This window comes from Anolis carolinensis, chromosome 6 (genome assembly GCF_035594765.1).
Source record: "Anolis carolinensis isolate JA03-04 chromosome 6, rAnoCar3.1.pri, whole genome shotgun sequence".
Taxonomy (NCBI): Eukaryota; Metazoa; Chordata; class Lepidosauria; order Squamata; family Dactyloidae; genus Anolis; species Anolis carolinensis.
In genome coordinates this window covers 10,887,267-10,905,558 of record NC_085846.1, presented here as the reverse complement: position 1 = coordinate 10,905,558, position 18,292 = coordinate 10,887,267, and the positions used below count along the sequence as shown (strand labels likewise).

General features: G+C 45.4%; 1 protein-coding gene across 3 annotated transcripts in view; it reads left to right on the top strand.

Annotated features, from left to right (window-relative positions):
* Window positions 1-281: 281 nt before the first annotated feature.
* Window positions 282-18,292, top strand: part of lpcat4 (lysophosphatidylcholine acyltransferase 4) — a 41,090-nt gene continuing 23,079 nt past the window's right edge. For 2 of the 3 annotated variants that reach the window (XM_062957250.1, XM_062957249.1), the window contains exon 1: window positions 282-644. Coding sequence is in view for 2 of the 3 variants with exons in the window: in XM_062957249.1 (XP_062813319.1) it covers window positions 477-644 (168 nt within the window). In the remaining variant the exon portion in view is untranslated. The remainder of the gene's footprint in view (window positions 645-18,292) is intronic. The other variant, XM_003223854.4, reaches the window with a different exon arrangement.

Here is an 18,292-nt window from a genome sequence, read left to right as displayed (position 1 = left end):
GCCTGCATCTCCAGGGATGGAGGGAAAGGATGCCTTGGGTACCTTCCAGTGCCTTTGGACTGCCATGGCGCAAAGCTCTGCAACCCTGGAGCTTCTGAAGCAGAGCCTGGATGGTATTGGCCATCTCTCCTTGGGTTGTCCCATTGGCGCAGGGAGGATGCTGGGCGCCTTCTCCTCCACCCAAAGCGAAAGTCCATCCCTCCTCCTCCTCCTCCTCCTGCCTTGCCCCCTCCCTTGGATGTCGTCGCCGTGACGACGCCCGGGCCTTAGTCCCGCCCCTCCCTCCCCTCCCTCCCTCCCTCCGGAGCATCCCCGCTCCCTCTGCCCCGCTCCGGTGCCAGGGCCTCCCGCCGGCCGCGATCCCCGTCCTTCCTTCCCGCCCGCCTTCCTCTGCCTCTGCGTCGCTCTCCCGGGCCCTTCTCTCCCCGAAGCCCCGGGCTGGAAGACGCAGGGCAGCCTGGAAGGGGGCTCCGGCCATGGAGGGAGGCGGCGGAGGAAGAGGCGGCGGCGGCGGCGGAGAGGGAGGCGAGGGCGGCGAGGGCGGAGGGGGGCCGGGCCGGGCGCCCCCCAAGGAGGAGGACCCCGCCACGGAGCCCAACCCCTTCGTCCACGACCTGCGGATGAGCCGCTTCCAGAGGGCCAAGGTGAGCCCTTGCTTTTGGGGCGCCCCGCTAAGAAGGAGGGGGATTGGTCTGGGCTGCTTGCTTTTGCGGCGTCTCAGGGAGGAGGACAAGGCAGGGCTTCTTTTGGGGCATCTCTGCCAAAAGGAGGCTTTGCTGGAGGCCTCCTTTTGGGGGGACCCCTGGAAGAAGTGGGGAGGGATGGGTTACGGAATATCTGGGGGAAGATTGGAGGAAAGGGGTGCTTTCTTCTGGAGTGCCTCTGTGCAAAGTCAGGCAGATGGAAAGCTTTGCTAGGGGTTTTCTTTTGGGGTGCTCCTATAAGAAGTGGGGAGGGATGGGTTTGGGAATATATGGAGGAAAGGGCTTCCTGGGGTGTTTTCTTTTGGGGTATCTCTGCGAAAAGCAGGCTTTTCTGGAGGCCTCCTTTTGGGGGGACCCCTGGAAGAAGTGGGGAGGGATGGGTTACGGAATATCATGGGGAAGATCGGAGGAAAGGGGTGCTTTCTTCTGGAGTGCCTCTGTGCAAAGTCAGGCAGATGGAAAGCTTTGCTAGGGGTTTTCTTTTGGGGTGCTCCTATAAGAAGTGGGGAAGGATGGGTTTGGGAATATATGGAAGAAAGGACTTCCTAAGGTGCTTTCTTTTGGGAAAATCCCTGCGAAAAGGAGGCTTTGCTGAAGGCCTCATTTTGGCAAGACCCATGGAAGAAGTGGGGAGTAATAGGTATATGGAAGGAGATTGGAGGAAAGGCCTTGCTGGGGGTGCTTTCTTTTGGGGTGTCTCTGTGCAAAAGGTGGAAAGAAAGCTTTACCAGGGGCTTTCTTTTGGGGTGCCTCTGTAAGAAATGGGGAGGGACAGGTGAGAGGGGATCTTGGGGGAGATTGGAGGAAAGGGCTTGCTGGGGGATGCTTCCTTTTGGGGTATCTCTGTGCAAAGAAAGGCAGAAGGAAAGCTTTGCCAGGGGCCTCCTTTTGGGGTGCTTCAGTAAGAAGTAGGGAGGGGTGGGATTGGGAATATCTGGGGGAAGAGGGGGTGCTTTCTTTTGGGGTGCCTCTGGGCAAAGAAAGGCAGACTGAAAGCTTTTCTAGGGGCTTTTCTTTGGGATGCCTCTGTGCAAAGAAAGAGAGAGGAAAGCTTTGCCAGGGGCTTTCTTTTGGGGTACCCCTGTCAGAAGTGGGGAGAGATGGGGTTTCAGGGCATTTGCATTTGAGTGTCTGTAAGAAGAGTTTGCTCGGAGGTTGCTTGCCTTTGCAGTGGCCTCTATGAAAAGAAATGCAGGAGGAAGGCTTTGTTTTGGGGTGCCTCTGTAATAAATGGGGAGGGATAGGTTAGAGGGTATCTGTGGGGAGATTGGAGGAATGGGATTGCTGGGGGTTCTTTCTTTTGGGGTGCCTCTGTGCAAAGAAAGGCAGAAGGAAAGCTTTCTTTTGGGGTGCCTCTGTAAGGAGTGGGGAGGGATGGGGTTTGGGGGCGCTTGCTTTTGGGGTGCCTGTAAGAAGAGTTTGCTGGGAAGCTGCTTGCTTTAAGGGTGGCCTCTATGGAAAGAAGTGCTGGAAGGTTAAGTGTGTGAAGGACGTTGTAGGGAAGGGTTTGGGCACCTCCTCCCTTCCCTTTGGTGTCATGCTGTAAGGCAAGAGGGGAGAAGGGGCTCCTGGGGGGTGTCTAGGTGGACCCCACTTGGCCCTCCATCTGCTTGAGGGGTGTCTTTCCTTTTGGGGTGCCTGTAGAAAGGCAGAAAGGAGGGTATCTTATAGAAAGGTCTTTAGGGCTGGTTTGGCACCCCTCTGGGAAAGGTAAAGGTTTCCCCTGACGTTAAGTCCAGTCATGTCTGACTCTGGGGGTTGGTGCTCATCTCTATTTCTAAGCCGAAGAGCCGGTGTTGTCCGTAGACACCTCCAAGGTCATGTGGCCGGCACGACTGCATGGAGTGCCGTTACCTTCCCACCGGAGCGGTACCTATTGATCTACTCACATTGGCATGTTTTCGAACTGCTAGGTTGGCAGAAGCTGGAGCTAACAGCAGGTGCTCAATCCACTCCCGGGATTTGAACCTGGGACCTTTCGGTCTGCAAGTACAGCAGCTCAGTGCTTTAACACACTTTGCCACGAGGCTCCTTCTTAGGAGGGTGAAGGGCATTTTATGGATGGGTCTTGGTACCCCTTTGAGGAACTAGAGGGGGGCTCTCCCCCAACCCCCAACTGTCACTCTTTCAATTGTAAGACAAGGGGGAAGCTTGGCATTGCCAGAGGAGAAGTGGACTTGGGGGATTGTCTGTGGGGAAACTGGGGCAAGTTTGAAATTGCAGGGGAGGGAGGGAGAGCACCTCTGCCAGGCCTTTGCTGGGGTGCTGTGAGTTTTCTGGGCTGTATGGCTATGTTCCAGAAACATTCTCTCCTGATGTTTCCTCCACATCTATGGCAGGCATCCTCAGAGGTTGTGAAGTCTGTTGAGAACTAGTCAATGGAGATTTCTATATTTGTGGAAGGTCCGTGATGGGAGAAAGAACTCTTGCCTGTGGGAAGCAACTGTGAATGTTGCAATTGATTACCCCTGAAAAGCCTTGCAGCTTCAAGGCCTGGCTGATTCCTGCCTGGATGCTTCTCTTTTTAGATGCCCCTATGAGGAGCGAGGTGGGAATGGAGAAGGGTCAGAAGGGTATGTTTTTGGGGTGCCTCTGATGAACTTGACCTGGGGGTCTTCACCCACACACACTTTATTCCCTTCGGTGTAGGGTAAAGTGACGTTTTAGGGTCTCCTTGAGAGGCAAGAAGGAGATATGTGGGGTCAGAGGAAGCCTATGAGATGCAACGGAGCAGAGATCCTTCTGGACTTGGAGGAGGCATGAACAAACTTGGGTCTTCCAGGTGTTTTGGACTTCAACTCCCACCATTCCTGGCCTCAGGCCCCTTCCTTTTCCCCCTCAGCCGCTTAAGCGGCTGAGGGGGAAAAGGAAGGGGCCTGAGGCCAGGAATGGTGGGAGTTGAAGTCCAAAACACCTGGAGGACCCAAGTTTGCCCATGTCTATCTTAGAGGCATCCTGCCTCATATGTGTTCCTGTGTCCCATAGAGACCAAACTGCATACAGAAGTGTATAGAGAAGCCTATAAATCCCAGAGCTGGGGTCCAGTCAGCCTTTTGTACCAATATCTTCCTCATCTGGTGTCCATAAAGTCCCTTTTATGGCATTGAAGAAACACAATGGGGGCATTTTTTGTGCGGAAAGGTCACAATAGGGGCGTCTGTAACACTTATGTGAATATTCAGGGGTTTTTTTTCACAGCAGGATAGGACCTGCCCTAGTATATCTTGTCTTCATTTATCTTATCACTGGATAACAAGAGATAATAGGGTTTGTAAGCAATAAGGTCTCAGGTTTAGGTGGTTTGGGACTAGAGTAAAGTAAAGGGGGTCTGCTATGATTTTTTTTTGGGTGGGGGTCTTCCTTGGATTTATAGGGGCAGAGTGAGATCGGTAGGTGCCGCTGCAGTGTCGGACGGGTGATGATAATGCAGTCCTTAGCAGTTAAGGGTCAGAATGTTCTGCAGGGCAAGATGAAGAAAGGAAATTGCAGACCACAACCCAGGATTGTGAAGGGCCTTGGCTGCCTTTCAGGGGAATATAAGAAGCCTGGACTGGGAGGGAAAGACTTCTTTGTGGAGGAGTGTGTTGGTAGGAGCGAGCCAGGCCTCACTTTCCTTTGGAGTTGGGGGAGGGAAGGCGAGAAGTCAAGCTAATGACTCTCCTTTCTGCTGCTTTGCTTTAGCCATGCGGCAATGCTGCTGGAAGGAGGCGGAGGGAAGGAGAAAGCAGGCAGTGAAGAATGGCAGAGGCCATTCAAAGCAGGCTCATATATCCCTGCAATTTGGATCTTGCTTGGAGTCCCTCAGGAAGCGGAAGCCTAGTGGTTAGAGGGAGAGATGTTTTCTATCTTGCCAAGGATCGGCTCCTTCTAATCCAACAGCCCCCTTCGATGCTTCTTTATTTGGTCTTGCAGTTGTTAGGTTCTTCTTTCCCCTGGCAACCGACACAGAAGCAGGCAAGCTTGCTTTCTTCTCCTGCATCCTGCCTTTTGTCCTTTATCTAGTCCAGACCTCAACGCATCTCTTCCCTCCACTAATAAAACTCAACCTGAGTTTCCACGATCTTTATAGGGCTGATAATAACAAGGTGTTCTGGAAGTCACTCAGTCATAAGGTTTCTGGAATTCAAATTAACAACAAATACAAGCTGCCAGTTAGCCTGTCCTGCTGTAACTCTGTCATACTGTTGTCCTGCTTTCAGCCTTGTAGTCAGACTAGGATGCATCTACACCAGTGGTTCCCAACCTTTGGTCCGTGGACCACCATTGGTCTGCAGGAACTAAAATCATCATCATTCATCATCATTTAATTACTTATTAATCGCCCTCCATCCAAGATGCTCTAGGCGATTTACAAGATAAAATTGTAAAGGATAAAAATACATACATACAAATACAGTAGAGTCTCACTTATCCAACATAAACGGGCCAGCAAAACGTTGGATAAGCGAATATGTTGGATAATAAGGAGAGATTAAGAAAAAGCCTATTAAACATCAAAATAGGTTATGATTTTACAAATTAAGCACCAAAACATCATGTTATACAACAAATTTGACAGAAAACGTAGTTCATTACACATTAATTCTATGTAGTAATTACTGTATTTACGAATTTAGCACCAAAATATCACAATGTATTGAAAACATTGACTACAAAAATGCGTTGGATAATCCAGAACGTTGGATAAGTGAGTGTTGGATAAGTGAGACTCTACTGTATTGATAAAATTAACATAGATTAAAAGCTCTAGTAAAGAGCCAGGTCTTGAGTGCTAGGGTAAAAGGCCCTAACTCATGCATGGCTCTCATATAGGGCGGCAAGGCATTCCATAAGGCAGGGGCAGAAATAAAAAAAATACAGTCCCCTCCCTCACTGTTACTACTATAGATAATAACACAGCTTGAAAGCTTGTGTTTTGGTATCACATCTGTTCATATCCATAAACATAAGTCCTCAGGGTTACAAGATCTGTAACTCTTTATAGTCTCAAAACTGCTGAATAGGATGCCAGATGATGTTAATACAAGTACCTCAGAAGTAGTGTGTGTGTGTGTGTGTGTGTGTGTGTGTGTGTATGTATATATATATATATATATGTGTGTGTGTGTGTGTGTGTGTGTGTGTATTTTTACTATATATATATGTATTTTTAATATATATATATATAGAGAGAGAGAGAGTGTGTGTCTTTGTTCTTAGGCCTGTTCCTGGGGTTATTTGGGATGCTGATTTCGACAATTGCAGACCACATCTGCTCTAGATGATTAAATATGGTTTTCTGTGGATGAGCAGATGGTGATTCCTGGATGGCATATGTTCTGTGTCAGAAACTAGAGCTGTTGTGGTCTATCCAATGCAGTTTTCTGAATCAGCACCCCAAATAACCAAACCAAATCTAAAGTTGACCAAAAACTGATTTGAAACCCTTTTGGTACTAATGTTGGAATGTGGTCCCTGGTCAAAGTGGTCCCTGGTAAAAAAAAAAAAAAAAAAGCTTGGGAACCACTGATCAACACTGTAGAAGTAATGCAGTTTGGCATCACTTTTGCTGCCTTGGCTCAATGCTGTGGAATCCTGGGAGTTGTATTTTGATAAAGCACCAGCCCTATTTAGTAGAGGAGGCTAAAGACCTTGTAAAAACTACAATTCCCATGACACATATCATTGTGCCATGGCAGTTCAAGTGGTAGGGAACCGCGGTGGCGCAATGGGTTAAACCCTTGTGCTGGGTAAATTGCTGACCTGAAGGTCGGTGGTTCGAATCCACGAGAAAGGATGAGCTCCTCTCTGTCAGCCCCAGCTCCCCATGCGGGGAAATGAGAGAAGCCACCCACAGGATAGCAACACCATCTCGGCTTCCCCTGCGCAACATCTTTGTAGACGGCTGATTCTCTCACACCAGAAGCGACTTGCAGTATGTTCTCAATTCACTTCCGACACGATAAAAAAGTTCAAGTGGTGTCAAACTGCATTCATTCTATAGTGTAGATGTATCCTAAGACCCTCAAAAACCTATTAGTTGACCTTGGCTTGAATAAATCTTGCTAAGAAAAGACTGTTGGTTGGGTTGCCATAGGTTTTAGAGCCAACGTAACACGATGGCTTGAACATTTATGGAAAATTGGGGTTGAATCTTTTCTCAGTGCTGTGGAAATCCGCTGGGTGACCTTGGGCAAATCGGTCTCCGAGGAAGGCAATGGCAAACCCCTTCTGAACACATCTTGCTGTGAAACCCTAAGGATCAGCCAGAAATGATTAGAAAGGGACAGCTTTTTTCCTTCTTTGCTTCAAGGAAAGACTAATGAATTGAGATCTCCCTGGGGTTATAGGAAGCAGAAGTCATCAGAGAGATTTATTCTATTATCCAAGCACAGATAGGTTGCCTTTTTTTTGTAGCCCGTGCCACTGCAATTCCTATAATTCACCACCAGCCATTGTGAGCAAGGCTGTGCATTCTGGGAGTTGCATGCTTTTTTTGCATGTACTCAAGTCTTACATGGGAACCCTCGGTGGCACAGCATGTTAAAGCGCTGAGCTGCTGAACTTGCGGACCAAAAGGTCACAAGTTTGAATCTGGGGAGCAGAGTGAGCTCCCACTGTTAGCTCCAGCTTCTGCCAATCTAGCCGTTCGAAAACATACAAATGTGAGTAGATCAATAGGTACTGCTCTGGAAGGTAACAGCACTCCATGCAGTCATGCCGGCCACATGACCTTGGAGATGTCTATGGACAACGCCGGCTCTTTGGCTTAGAAATTGAGATGGGCACCAACCCCCAGAGTCGGACACGACTAGACTTAATGTCAGGGTTTCTAAGCCTTGAATATAATCAGGAAATAACATGTCCAGCCTCAAGTCCAGAAGAGTGGTTGGTCTGCATTCCGAACGTCACCCATCGCAAGGAGAATGGATGAGTCTTCTTGTGAGATGCTAGGATAAGCATTTACCCAAGGAAACTAAAGGGCAGCAGACTGATCACGGCTGAAAGAAAGTCCTTCATGCTGAACATTTCTTCATTTTTTAAAAAGTTCCAATCATGCCTTTCTCACAATGAGCTCAAGCTGATGTACTTGGAAGTAGGTCAAGGTTGGAGAGGGTGATTTGACCAAGGTCAAGCAGTGAGGTCTATGGCTAAGGGTGCATCTATTCCAGGTATGGGCCAACTTGGGCCGTCCAGGGGTTTTGGACTTCAACTCCCACCATTCCTAACAGCCTCAGGCCCTTTCCTTTTCCCCCTCAGCCGCTTAAGCAGCTTAAACGGCTGAGGGGGAAAAGGAAGGGGCCTGAGGCTGTTAGGAATGGTGGGAGTTGAAGTCCAAAACCCCTGGACGGCCCAAGTTTGCCCATGCCTGGTCTACACCCTAGAATTAATACATCACCATTAAGTCCATTTAAAAATAGAAATGCAGTCCAATCATTTGACAAAAGGGGCAGGGAAAGTTACCAAGGGAATGCGAACACAATAAATATAAGAGTTCAGTTGTTTTCATAGTCTCGCTTCAGCTATGCTAGAGGCGAACTGCCTCTGAACAAATCTTGCCAAGAAAACCCTGTGATACGTTCGCCTTCGGGTTGCCGTACGTCAGGAAGGATTTGAAGGCACATAACAAAAACAACAACAAGAGAGATTTTTTTAAAATTTGGGAAGTAATACTGTTATTTTTAGGAGCACTGGCCTCATTTCCCCCTTCCTTATAAGCTATATTCCTGGCTTGTCCTCACCAGGAATGCCACGTCCAGTTCTGGACATCACAGTTCGTGACAGGCTGGAAAGTGTCCAGGGAAGAGTGACCAAAATGACCAAAGGTCTGGAAGCCAAGCCCTATGAGGAGTGGCTCAAGGAGATGGATATTTATTTATTTTATTTATTTACAGTATTTATATTCCGCCCTTCTCACCCCGAAGGGGACTCGGGGCGGATCACATTACACATATAAGGCAAACATTCAATGCCTTAACATAGAACAAAGACAGAGACAAACGCAGCTCCGAGCTGGCCTCGAACTCATGACCTCTTGGTCAGAGTGATTTGTTACAGCTGGCTGCAGCTGAGTGCTCACCAGCCTGCGCCACAACCCGGGCTGATATGTTTAGTCTGGAGAAGATAAGGTTTAACATGTCAGCTGTGTTTAAATATTTGAAAGGATGTCATACTAAAGTTGGAAAAAGTTTTGTTTTTTGCTGTTTCAGAGACTGGGACATGGAGCAATGGATTTGAAATATAGAAAAAGAAATTCCACATAAACATTGGGAAGAACTTCCTGACAATGAGAACTGTTTAACAGTCAATATACTGTCTTAGTAGTAGTAGGAGTCTATGGCCTCTTCTACACTGCCATATTATCCAGATCATCAAAGCATATAATCCACATGATCTTCATTGATCTGCATTGTATGAGTCTACACTGCCATATATAATCCAGTTCAAAGCAGAAATTCTGGATTTTATATTGCAATGTAGATGGGGGCTATATCTCTGAAGATTTTTAAGCAGAGTCTGGATGGTCATCTGTTAGGAGTGCTTTGATTGGGTGTTCCTGAATGGCGGAGGATTGGGTCGGATGGCCCTTGGGGTCTCTTCCAACTTTTTGGTCTTTATTACATTTCTGGCATTGAATTGCCTCAAAGAAGACTCAGGCTGGGTTGTTGTGAGTTTTCCGGGCTGTATGGCCATGTTCCAGAATCATTCTCTCCTGACGTTTCACCCACAACTATGGCAGGCATCCTCAGAGGTTGTGAGGTCTGTTGGAAACTAGGGAAGTGGGGTTTATGTATGTATGGAAGGTCCAGGGTGGGAGAAAGAACTTTTGTCTGTTGGAGGCAAGTGTAAATGGTGCAATTGGCCACCTTGATTAACATTGAATAGCCTTACAGCTTCAAAGCCTGACTACTTACTGCCTAGGGGAATCCTTTGTTGGGAGGTGTTAGCTGGCCCTAATTGTTTACTGTCTGGAATTCCCCAATTTTTCTGAGTGTTTCTCTTTATTTACTGTCCTGATTTTAGAGCTTTTAAATACTGGTAGCCAGATTTTGTTCGTTTTCATGGTTTCTTCATTTCTGTTGAAATTGTCCACATGCTTGTGGATTTCAGTGGCTTCTCTGTGTAGTCTGACATGGTGGTTGTGAGAGTGGTCCGACATTTCTGTGTTCTCCAATAATATTCTGTGTCCAGGTTGGTTCATCAGGTGCTCTGCTATGGCTGACTTCTCTGGTTGAGTTAGTCTGCAATGTCTTTCATATTCCTTGATTCGTGTTTGGGCAGTGCTGCGTTTGGATGGTCATCTATTGGGAGTGCTTTGATTGGGTGTTCCTGAATGGCAGAGACTTGGGCTGGATGGCCCTTGGGGACTTTTTCAACTCTTTAATCTTTATTACATTTCTGACGTTCGGTTGCCTCAAAGAAGGCTCAAGTTCTTTTAGAACAATTAACAAGTCAAAATTATCTTCTTAATGCCTTCGGAGGCAACTGCACTTCTTGCGTCGGTTCCATCCCAGGAGCTTGTGACATGGTTTAATTTCCTAGATACGTGGATGCCGGGCCTCAGAACTCCTTTGACCTACCTCAAAGATGTTATTTTAAGTCTAAAATGTATTTCTTGATGCCAATGGAGGGGCTTCTGAGTGGTTTTCTTTAAATCAGTAATTTTAAATCAGGATGACTCACTAATCAAGATGGGGAAAGAAAGAAGGGAAGAGCAGAGGCAGTTTTAAGTCAGGTTTCACATCCCTGCATTATGTATCCCCAGCGAATAAATAATGCATGCTAATTGGTTAATCTAAGCATTAAAAGAGGTTCAATTGTAACTCAAGGAGTTACACTTTTTCTGGTGTGGATGCTTTTTGCTTTGCTTCTCTTGCATTGAGTCGTTTGTCTGCTTTGTACCAATTCCTGTCCTCACTTCGGAAAAGAAAGACCGGTTCCCGAAACCTCAAAAGATTTTTGCTCTTTGGGTTTGACAATGAAAGGTTTAGAAGTGAAAGGAGAGCGGTTGATTTATTTCAGAAGACAGAAAGGATGTGGCCTTGTTTGCTGGAGGGGAGTAAGCAGTGTCTGTGGTTTGAGAACTGAAAAGAGAAAATGAAAAGGAGATTAAAAAGAGGAACAGACAGACATACGAAAAGCATCATCTGAAAAAGTTCATATCCATGCTGTGACCTCGCATGTCTGAGATAATCTGTATAAATGGCCCAAGCAAGGGCTTGGAAATGATACTTTTTAAAACCCCAGTCTCCATCATTCCTCAGCCAGCATGGCCAGTGGGAGTTGTAGTATCCCAAAAATGTATTTTCTGAGGTCTGCAGAGGCTGCTTTGGATTTTACAGGGGAAGAAAGATGAGATTGCACTAAAGAAGTAAGAGGAGAAAGGCATAGAGAGGACCAGGGGAAAGAGAGACTTGCATTATCTTCAGATATGTTCGTACCTATAAGGAGATATTGTTTATTGGCTTTGATTTAAGTCAACCTGCATATATTGTGTTATTTATTTATTGTGTCAGAAGTGAACCGAGAGTACAAGTTGTAATGGATTTGAAAACATGAACAAAGTTTTAAAAAACTTGGCATTATACTAAATGTCCTTTGACCAGAAGCTGGCCTCTGGTGTTGCTGTAAGAAGGTCCTCCATTGTGCATGTGGCAAGGCTCAGGCTGCATTGTAGTAAGTGGTCTGTGGTTTGCTCTTTTCCACACTCGCATGTCGTGGACTCCACTTTGTGGCCCCATTTCTTAAAGTTGGCTCTGCATCTCGTGGTGCCAGAGCGCAGTCTGTTCAGCACCTTCCAAGTCACCCAGTCTTCTGTGTGTCCAGGAGGATATCTCTCATTTGGCATCAGGCATGGCTTGAGGTTCCGGGTTTTAGCCTGCCACTTTTGGACTCTCGCTTGTTGAGGTGTTTCTGCGAGTATCTCTGTAGATCTTAGAAAACTATTTCTTGATTTAAGACTTTGGCGTGCTGGCTGATACCCGAACAGGAGATGGGCCAGAGATGTCAATGCCTTGGTCCTTTCATTGCTATATTGTGAGAAGGCTGTAAGCAGATGCCTGATCATTTTGCTGAGGGCAACTCAAGGCCTCTGGCTATTCCTTTCTTCAAAGTCTACACTTTTAAACCAGACTTAGATCAGAAAGCCTTTTGAATAGAGAATGCTTTCAGACAGAGGGTGTCCTGTCTAGGTCCTATAGTAACCTCTCCATTTCAGTTATGCATCATGAGCAAGAGAGTCATTGCAGTGCTTTGGCTGACCCAGCAGTGATGTTATATTCTTTATAATGACTCTGGAGACCTCAGCCTCCAGTCTCAAATCTGCAATTATCAGGAGGCTTTCTTGTACTGTGTTCATGCTTGAACTTCGGATGCATCTACACTGCAGAATTATTGCAGCTTGATACCATGGAATTGTGGCAATTGTAATTTTACAAGGCATTGATCTATGGCAGTTAGAGTAGTCAAAGGTCTCACCTAACTGGCATGTAGCATAGCGGGTTAAATCGCCAGCTACAGAAGATCTTGCCAACTGGGAGGTTGGCAGTTCAAGCCACAGGTGGGGTTTGCTCCTGCCGTCAGCCCAACTGATGATCTGGATTCAAAACTGGATTATATGCCTGTGTCCAGCCAAACTGTAGATGTATCATCAGAGAGGACTGGGGTTGAGTTTTAAGATGAGGAAGTTCAGGAAATAAACTTTTCCAATCCCATCCTCCCTCCTTACAGACAAATATGAGCCTTTCAAAATATACATATATCTGTATCATAGTTTTTCCAAAACATTTTAGGATTGGCTTTGGGGGACTGCAAGTGGTTTGGAAGAGGATTCTGGGAGACCAGGGCTGAAATCCCCATTTATCCACTAGAACCCACTAATATTAAGATAGCGTAGAATAAAGAAGTTATTTAATAACGCAATAATATTGTCATTGCATGTCTTTAAGTTGAGAGGTAGGAAGTCAATTTTAATTTTAATTTGAGTATTGTTTTTAGGCAGGGCTGGGCAGGACAAGGGTGTGTTGCTCGTATAAGTGATGTATTGGAAAATTCCCAACATTATACATTGTATAACTATACTTACATTGGGCTGCTGTGAGTTTTCAAGGGCTGTATGGTCATGTTCTAGAAGCATTCTCTCCTGACATTTTGCCCACATATATGGCAGGCATCCTCAGAGGTTTTGAGGTCTGCTGGAAACTAGGCAAGTGGGGTTTATATACCTGTGGAATAATGTCCAGTGTGGGAGAAAGAACTCATGTCTGTTGGAGGCAAGTGTGAATATTGCAATTGGCCACCTTGATTAGCATTGAATAGCCTTTCAACTTCAAAGTCTGGCTGCTTCCTGCCTGCGGGAATCCTTTGTTGGGAAGTGTACAGACTACAACAATGTGGGCTGTAGAGGAAAGGAGAAAGCCCCACAAACATTTCCTTAGTAACCCCATAGGTTATGTCCCAGGAATTTTGCAGGTGACCCGAATCTGAACAGCTGGTGGCCGCATCGTCAATGGGTTTTTAAAAATATGCTGCCCATGGTGATGAACCTTATTTTAGCCCCCAAATCGGATGTACAGCTCCTTTTAAATTCAGGCTAAAACCCAGAGCAGTAATGCTGGGGTCCATCTGATTCTCCTTCTCTGACCAGTTGATATAGATACTTATCAGATGAGGTTATCAACAATGAGGTTATGTATACTGCTGTCCAGCATGGGAGGTTTACTAATGATTCCTGTTTAGATAATGATAAGGATCAATGTCTGTATTTTTAGTATTTCTATTTAATCTCACTTGGTTGATTGCATTGCTTCCCAGTTACCCGCTCCAAGCATTCATATAATAGTCCACCAGCCATGTCATCATGCTTCTGACAAAATGGACCATAAAGGCTTATTCTGACTAAGATGTGTCTATTTTAAAGGTCACACAAGGCTTTTTGCTGATCTGGCTTCCCCAGCTTCACTGGAAAATATCTTATCTTAGGGTTCAAACCATATTTCCTGTGATTCTTTATCAGTAAAGCTCAAGCAATCACTCTGTTTAGCTTGGAGCGGGTGTAACATTTCCTGGTTTGACAAACCATTATCTTGTAATTGGGAGACACCTATTTCTTTATTCTTGCTTCACCCTCTTGAGGCCTTACCTGCTGGTCCTCTTAAGCTAAAATTATAGTTCCCCGTTGTGTCCAAAAATGGGAAACCCTACGTTATAATTCTGTGCTCACTGATGTGGCAAGAAATCTTATTGATTTGGCCTTCTTGGTGTCCAAGAGTGCATCTACACTGTAGAATTAATGCAGTTTGACACGACTTTAACTACTTTGGCTCAATGCTATGGAATCCTGGGAGTTGTAGTTTTACAAGGTCTGAAGCCTTCTTTGCCCAAGAGTGCTGCTGACTCACCAAACTACAATACCTAGGATTCAGAAGCATTGAGCCATGGCAAAGTTGTGACAAATTGCATTGATTCTTTAAGCGTAGACACGCCCTAAATCTACATCCTAGCCTAGCACTGAATATATATATAAGGTAAAGGTTTCCCCTGACGTTAAGTCCAGTCGTGACCGACTCTGGGGGTTGGTGCTCATCTCCATTTCTAAGCCGAAGAGCGGGCGTTGTCCATAGACATCTCCAGGTCATGTGGCCGGCATGACTGCATGGAGTGCCGTTACCTTCCCGCCGGAGCGGTACCTATTGATCTACTCACATTTGCATGTTTTCGAACTGCTAGGTTGGCAGGAGCTGGGGCTAATAGCGGGTGCTCATTCTGCTCCCGGGATTTGAACCTGGCACCTTTCGGTCCGCAAGTTCAGCAGCTTGAATATATATATATATATATATATATATATATATATATATATATATAAAAAATCACGCACACATACACCAATTCATTGGGCTCTGTATGAGCCATGAACAAATATTGCAAACACAGTCACAATGATTTTAAAAAATTGCAAGTTCATATCAGTTTTTAAACATAACAGAAACAACACAACTTACTCAATGCTATGAGAACCTAAGAGTTGTAGTTTGGTGAAGCACCAGCACTCTTTGGCAGAGAAGCCAATGACTTTGTCAAATGACAACTTCCAATTTTTCCATATGGGAATTAAAGTGATGTCAAACTGCATTAATTCTACAATGTAGATGCACTTATGTAGCAGCAAGGTCCATAAACAAACTATGGGGCAGGACTTCATTTCCTCGGCTCTAATTCTCCTTCCAGCCAATTCCTTGAGTTTCCATATCATGGGAGTTGGAGGCAGGCAGGCGTGCCTTTCCTTTCCCTCTGTTTGTACTCCATTCTTTTTCCGTTTCAGTCCTGCACATGGAGGAAACAACAAAAAGAAAACACCCCAAAGCTGTCAGCACAAAGGCATGCTGGTCCCTCCCCCCCCCCCCCCCCGCCTCCCCTCCCCTCCCCTTTTGAATTCCTTGCAGTCCAAACCGAAATGGAATCCCTGTGTCATTCTTCCGCTCTGCATTTCTGTTCCTTTTCCTTCTGGTTCTTTTAAAAAAAGCTTTCTCACCAGGCTTATCAGAGGGCTCAGTGCAGCATGAAATGACACCTTGGCCCAGATCCAGGCCCTCGTCCCAAGTAGAGCAGAGTCACCGAATCATCGTGCTGCATAGGAAGGACATCAACGCTTCCGTCTGTCCCACTGGTTCAGCAGGTTTGCTCTCGGGTGGACTGTGAAATGGATTCGAGCCAATTTATATACTGGCAGGTTTTGAATCTTCTGTTTATATTATTAAGGAACTAAAGCCGTGCGGTCAAATCTTTGTGTCATCTCCACTTCATGCTTTTTAGGTATCCCTTATCCAATGTGATCCATTGAGCAGAAGATACATTGTGCAGTCTCTAGGACTTGAGTGTTGATGCAAATGTTGAAAACAGAGGGGATTTGTTTTTTCAAAATAGTGTAAATATTTCTTTTGAAATGGGAGAAATTGTGTAAATATTTCTTTTAGATTGCAGCAGATTTGGACTTAAGCAAATTAATAGCTCAGGCAAATAGCAACCTAGAACTAGGAAAGATTTGAGTTCTCCCTCCCACCGGCTTATACCAGAGGTGTGGAATGTAAATACAGGCCTTGCCAGAATTGTTTGTCTTCAAGTTGTTTCCAACATATGCTGATCCTAAGGCAAACTTATCGCAAGATCTGTACTGAAATGGTTCATCATTGCCTTAGTCCGGTTTATACTTTTGCAACAACAACAACAACAAACAACTAATGATAGCAGGAGCAACTACACCCACTCAGGTTGGTAGGGTGGAGTCAAAAGGACTTAAAGGAGCTATCCAAGGTGCTGAACCCAGGATATATTATGACACCTCCGATATTTATTTACAGTATTTATATTCCGCCCTTCTCACCCCAAAGGAGACTCAGGGCGGATCACATTACACATATAAGGCAAACATTCAATGCCTTAACATAGAACAGAGACAGAGACAAACGGAGGCTCTGAGCTGGCCTCGAACTCATGACCTCTTGGTCAGAGTGATTTGTTGCAGCTGACAGCTGGCTGCTCACCAGCCTGTGCCATAGCCCAGCCTATAGCATTTTAAAGGTTCAGAGTAAAATCCAGAATGCATTTGCTGCCCCACTGGCTTAGTGCAATTTTTAGATGATGACGACAACAACAACAATATTCCTGTATCCCACCCCATCTCCCGAAGGGACTCGGGGCAGTTCACATGGGACCAAGCCCAAAATACACCACAAAATACAACAACAAGTTACATTTAAAACATATAAATATATAAAATCAAAGTCATATAAAATACAATAAAAACATACTCACAATAACCAATAGCCTTCTAGGCGCAGTGAGCATACTCAGAATTGGAGGTAAGGTGGGAAGATTTATTTATGTGTAATATCTTGAAACCTCTAAGCTGGGCCAGAATAAAGTGAAATAGCTGGGTACAGGTGGAGGTGAAAGGACACTGTTAATTTGTGCCAAATCAGTCAAGCACATATTGAAATAGCCAGGTTTTCAGCTTTTTCCGGAATGTGGCCCAAGGTTAATCTAATTTCCCTTGGGGGAAAGTTGCAGAGCCGAGGGGCTACCACCGAGAAGGCCCTTTCCCTCATCCTCACCAACTGTGTTTGAGATTGTGGCAGGAGCATGTAGATCTCAGGGATCGTGTAGGTTCGTAGTAGGAAATGCGATCACAAAGATAAGCTGGACCTGAACTGTTTAAGGCTTTACAGGTGATGGTGATGTTGATGATGATGATGTTTTATTATGTTTATTTATACCCCTGCTTTTTCAGCTTCAAGGGCAAGCCATTGAGAGAGAAGGCCATTCTCTTGTTCACACAAACCAAGTTTGTGATAGCAGTGGGATCGAGAGAAGGGCCTCTCCTGAAGATCTCAGGGCCCGGAGAAATTTGTACAGGGAAATATCGGCCAAATCACATGGACATAAGCTGTATATGGCTTTAAAGGATTCCTGTTGGGTGCATGTGAACATTAGTGCCCTTGAAGTAACAGTTGTGCTGGCACTGGCTCTTGTTTGTGTAGCATTTCCCCATGCTAATCATGTTCACTAACACATTGATTTGGGCACCATCCATCTTCTCCTGGATCTTGATTCAACATTAGCGCATCAGCTAATGGGCACATCCAGTATTGCTGCTTAATTTTTCCAGATGCGTTTCACTTACGGTTGCAATTTATCAATTTATTTTTATTTATTATGTCAGAAGTGAATCGAGGATACAGTTATAATGTATTTAAAGCCGAAACAACATTAAAAAATTGGCATTATACTAGATTTCCTTTGACCAGAAGCTGGTCACTTGAAGAGCCTCTGGTGTCACTATGAGAAGGTCCTCCATTGTGCTTGTAGTTAAATGCAAGCTGGTAGTGGCTTGGCTTTGTCTCAATGTCCACCTGGATCTCCATGTTGTTGCACTCTCTGTTTGTTTAAATTGAGAGCTTACAAGATCCTTAGGGTCGTTGTTTTGAGATGGCTTCAACTCTAAAGGATAAACCTCTACTTCACAGTACTTAAAATATTTTCCATACTCTACAACTTTTCTCTCAATTGGTCTCTGTCCCTCTATACATCCATACCAATTGACTAATTTATTCCAGGCTGCAACAGGAATCACCTCATAGTCCACTTTATTCATACGATATTTTTTTAAAGTCTGGGTTTCCAAATCTGCAAAAAGTCTTGAGTTGTCAATGGGTCCTGGATAGTGATTAGGCTTTCCCGCATAATACACATCCCAATACTCAAAACCCACATACTTTTTCCACTTCATGAACCACTGAAAGTCAATCAGGTACCAAGAATCCCCTGGGCACAATGGCATTTTTACAAGTGGTGTGAGCTCAGCCCGTTGCTTTCCCACATCAGCGCTCACGTTGCGTTGTAGTAAGTGGTCTGTGGTTTGCTCTTCTCCACACTCGCATGTTGTGGACTCCACTTTGTAGCCCCATTTCCTAAGATTTGCTCTGCATCTCATGGTGCCAGAGCACAGTCTGTTCAGCACCTTCCAAGTGTGTCCAGGGGGGAATTTCTCACCTGGTATCAGCCATGGATTGAGGTTCCTAGTTTTAGCCTGCCACTTTTGGACTCTCACTTGC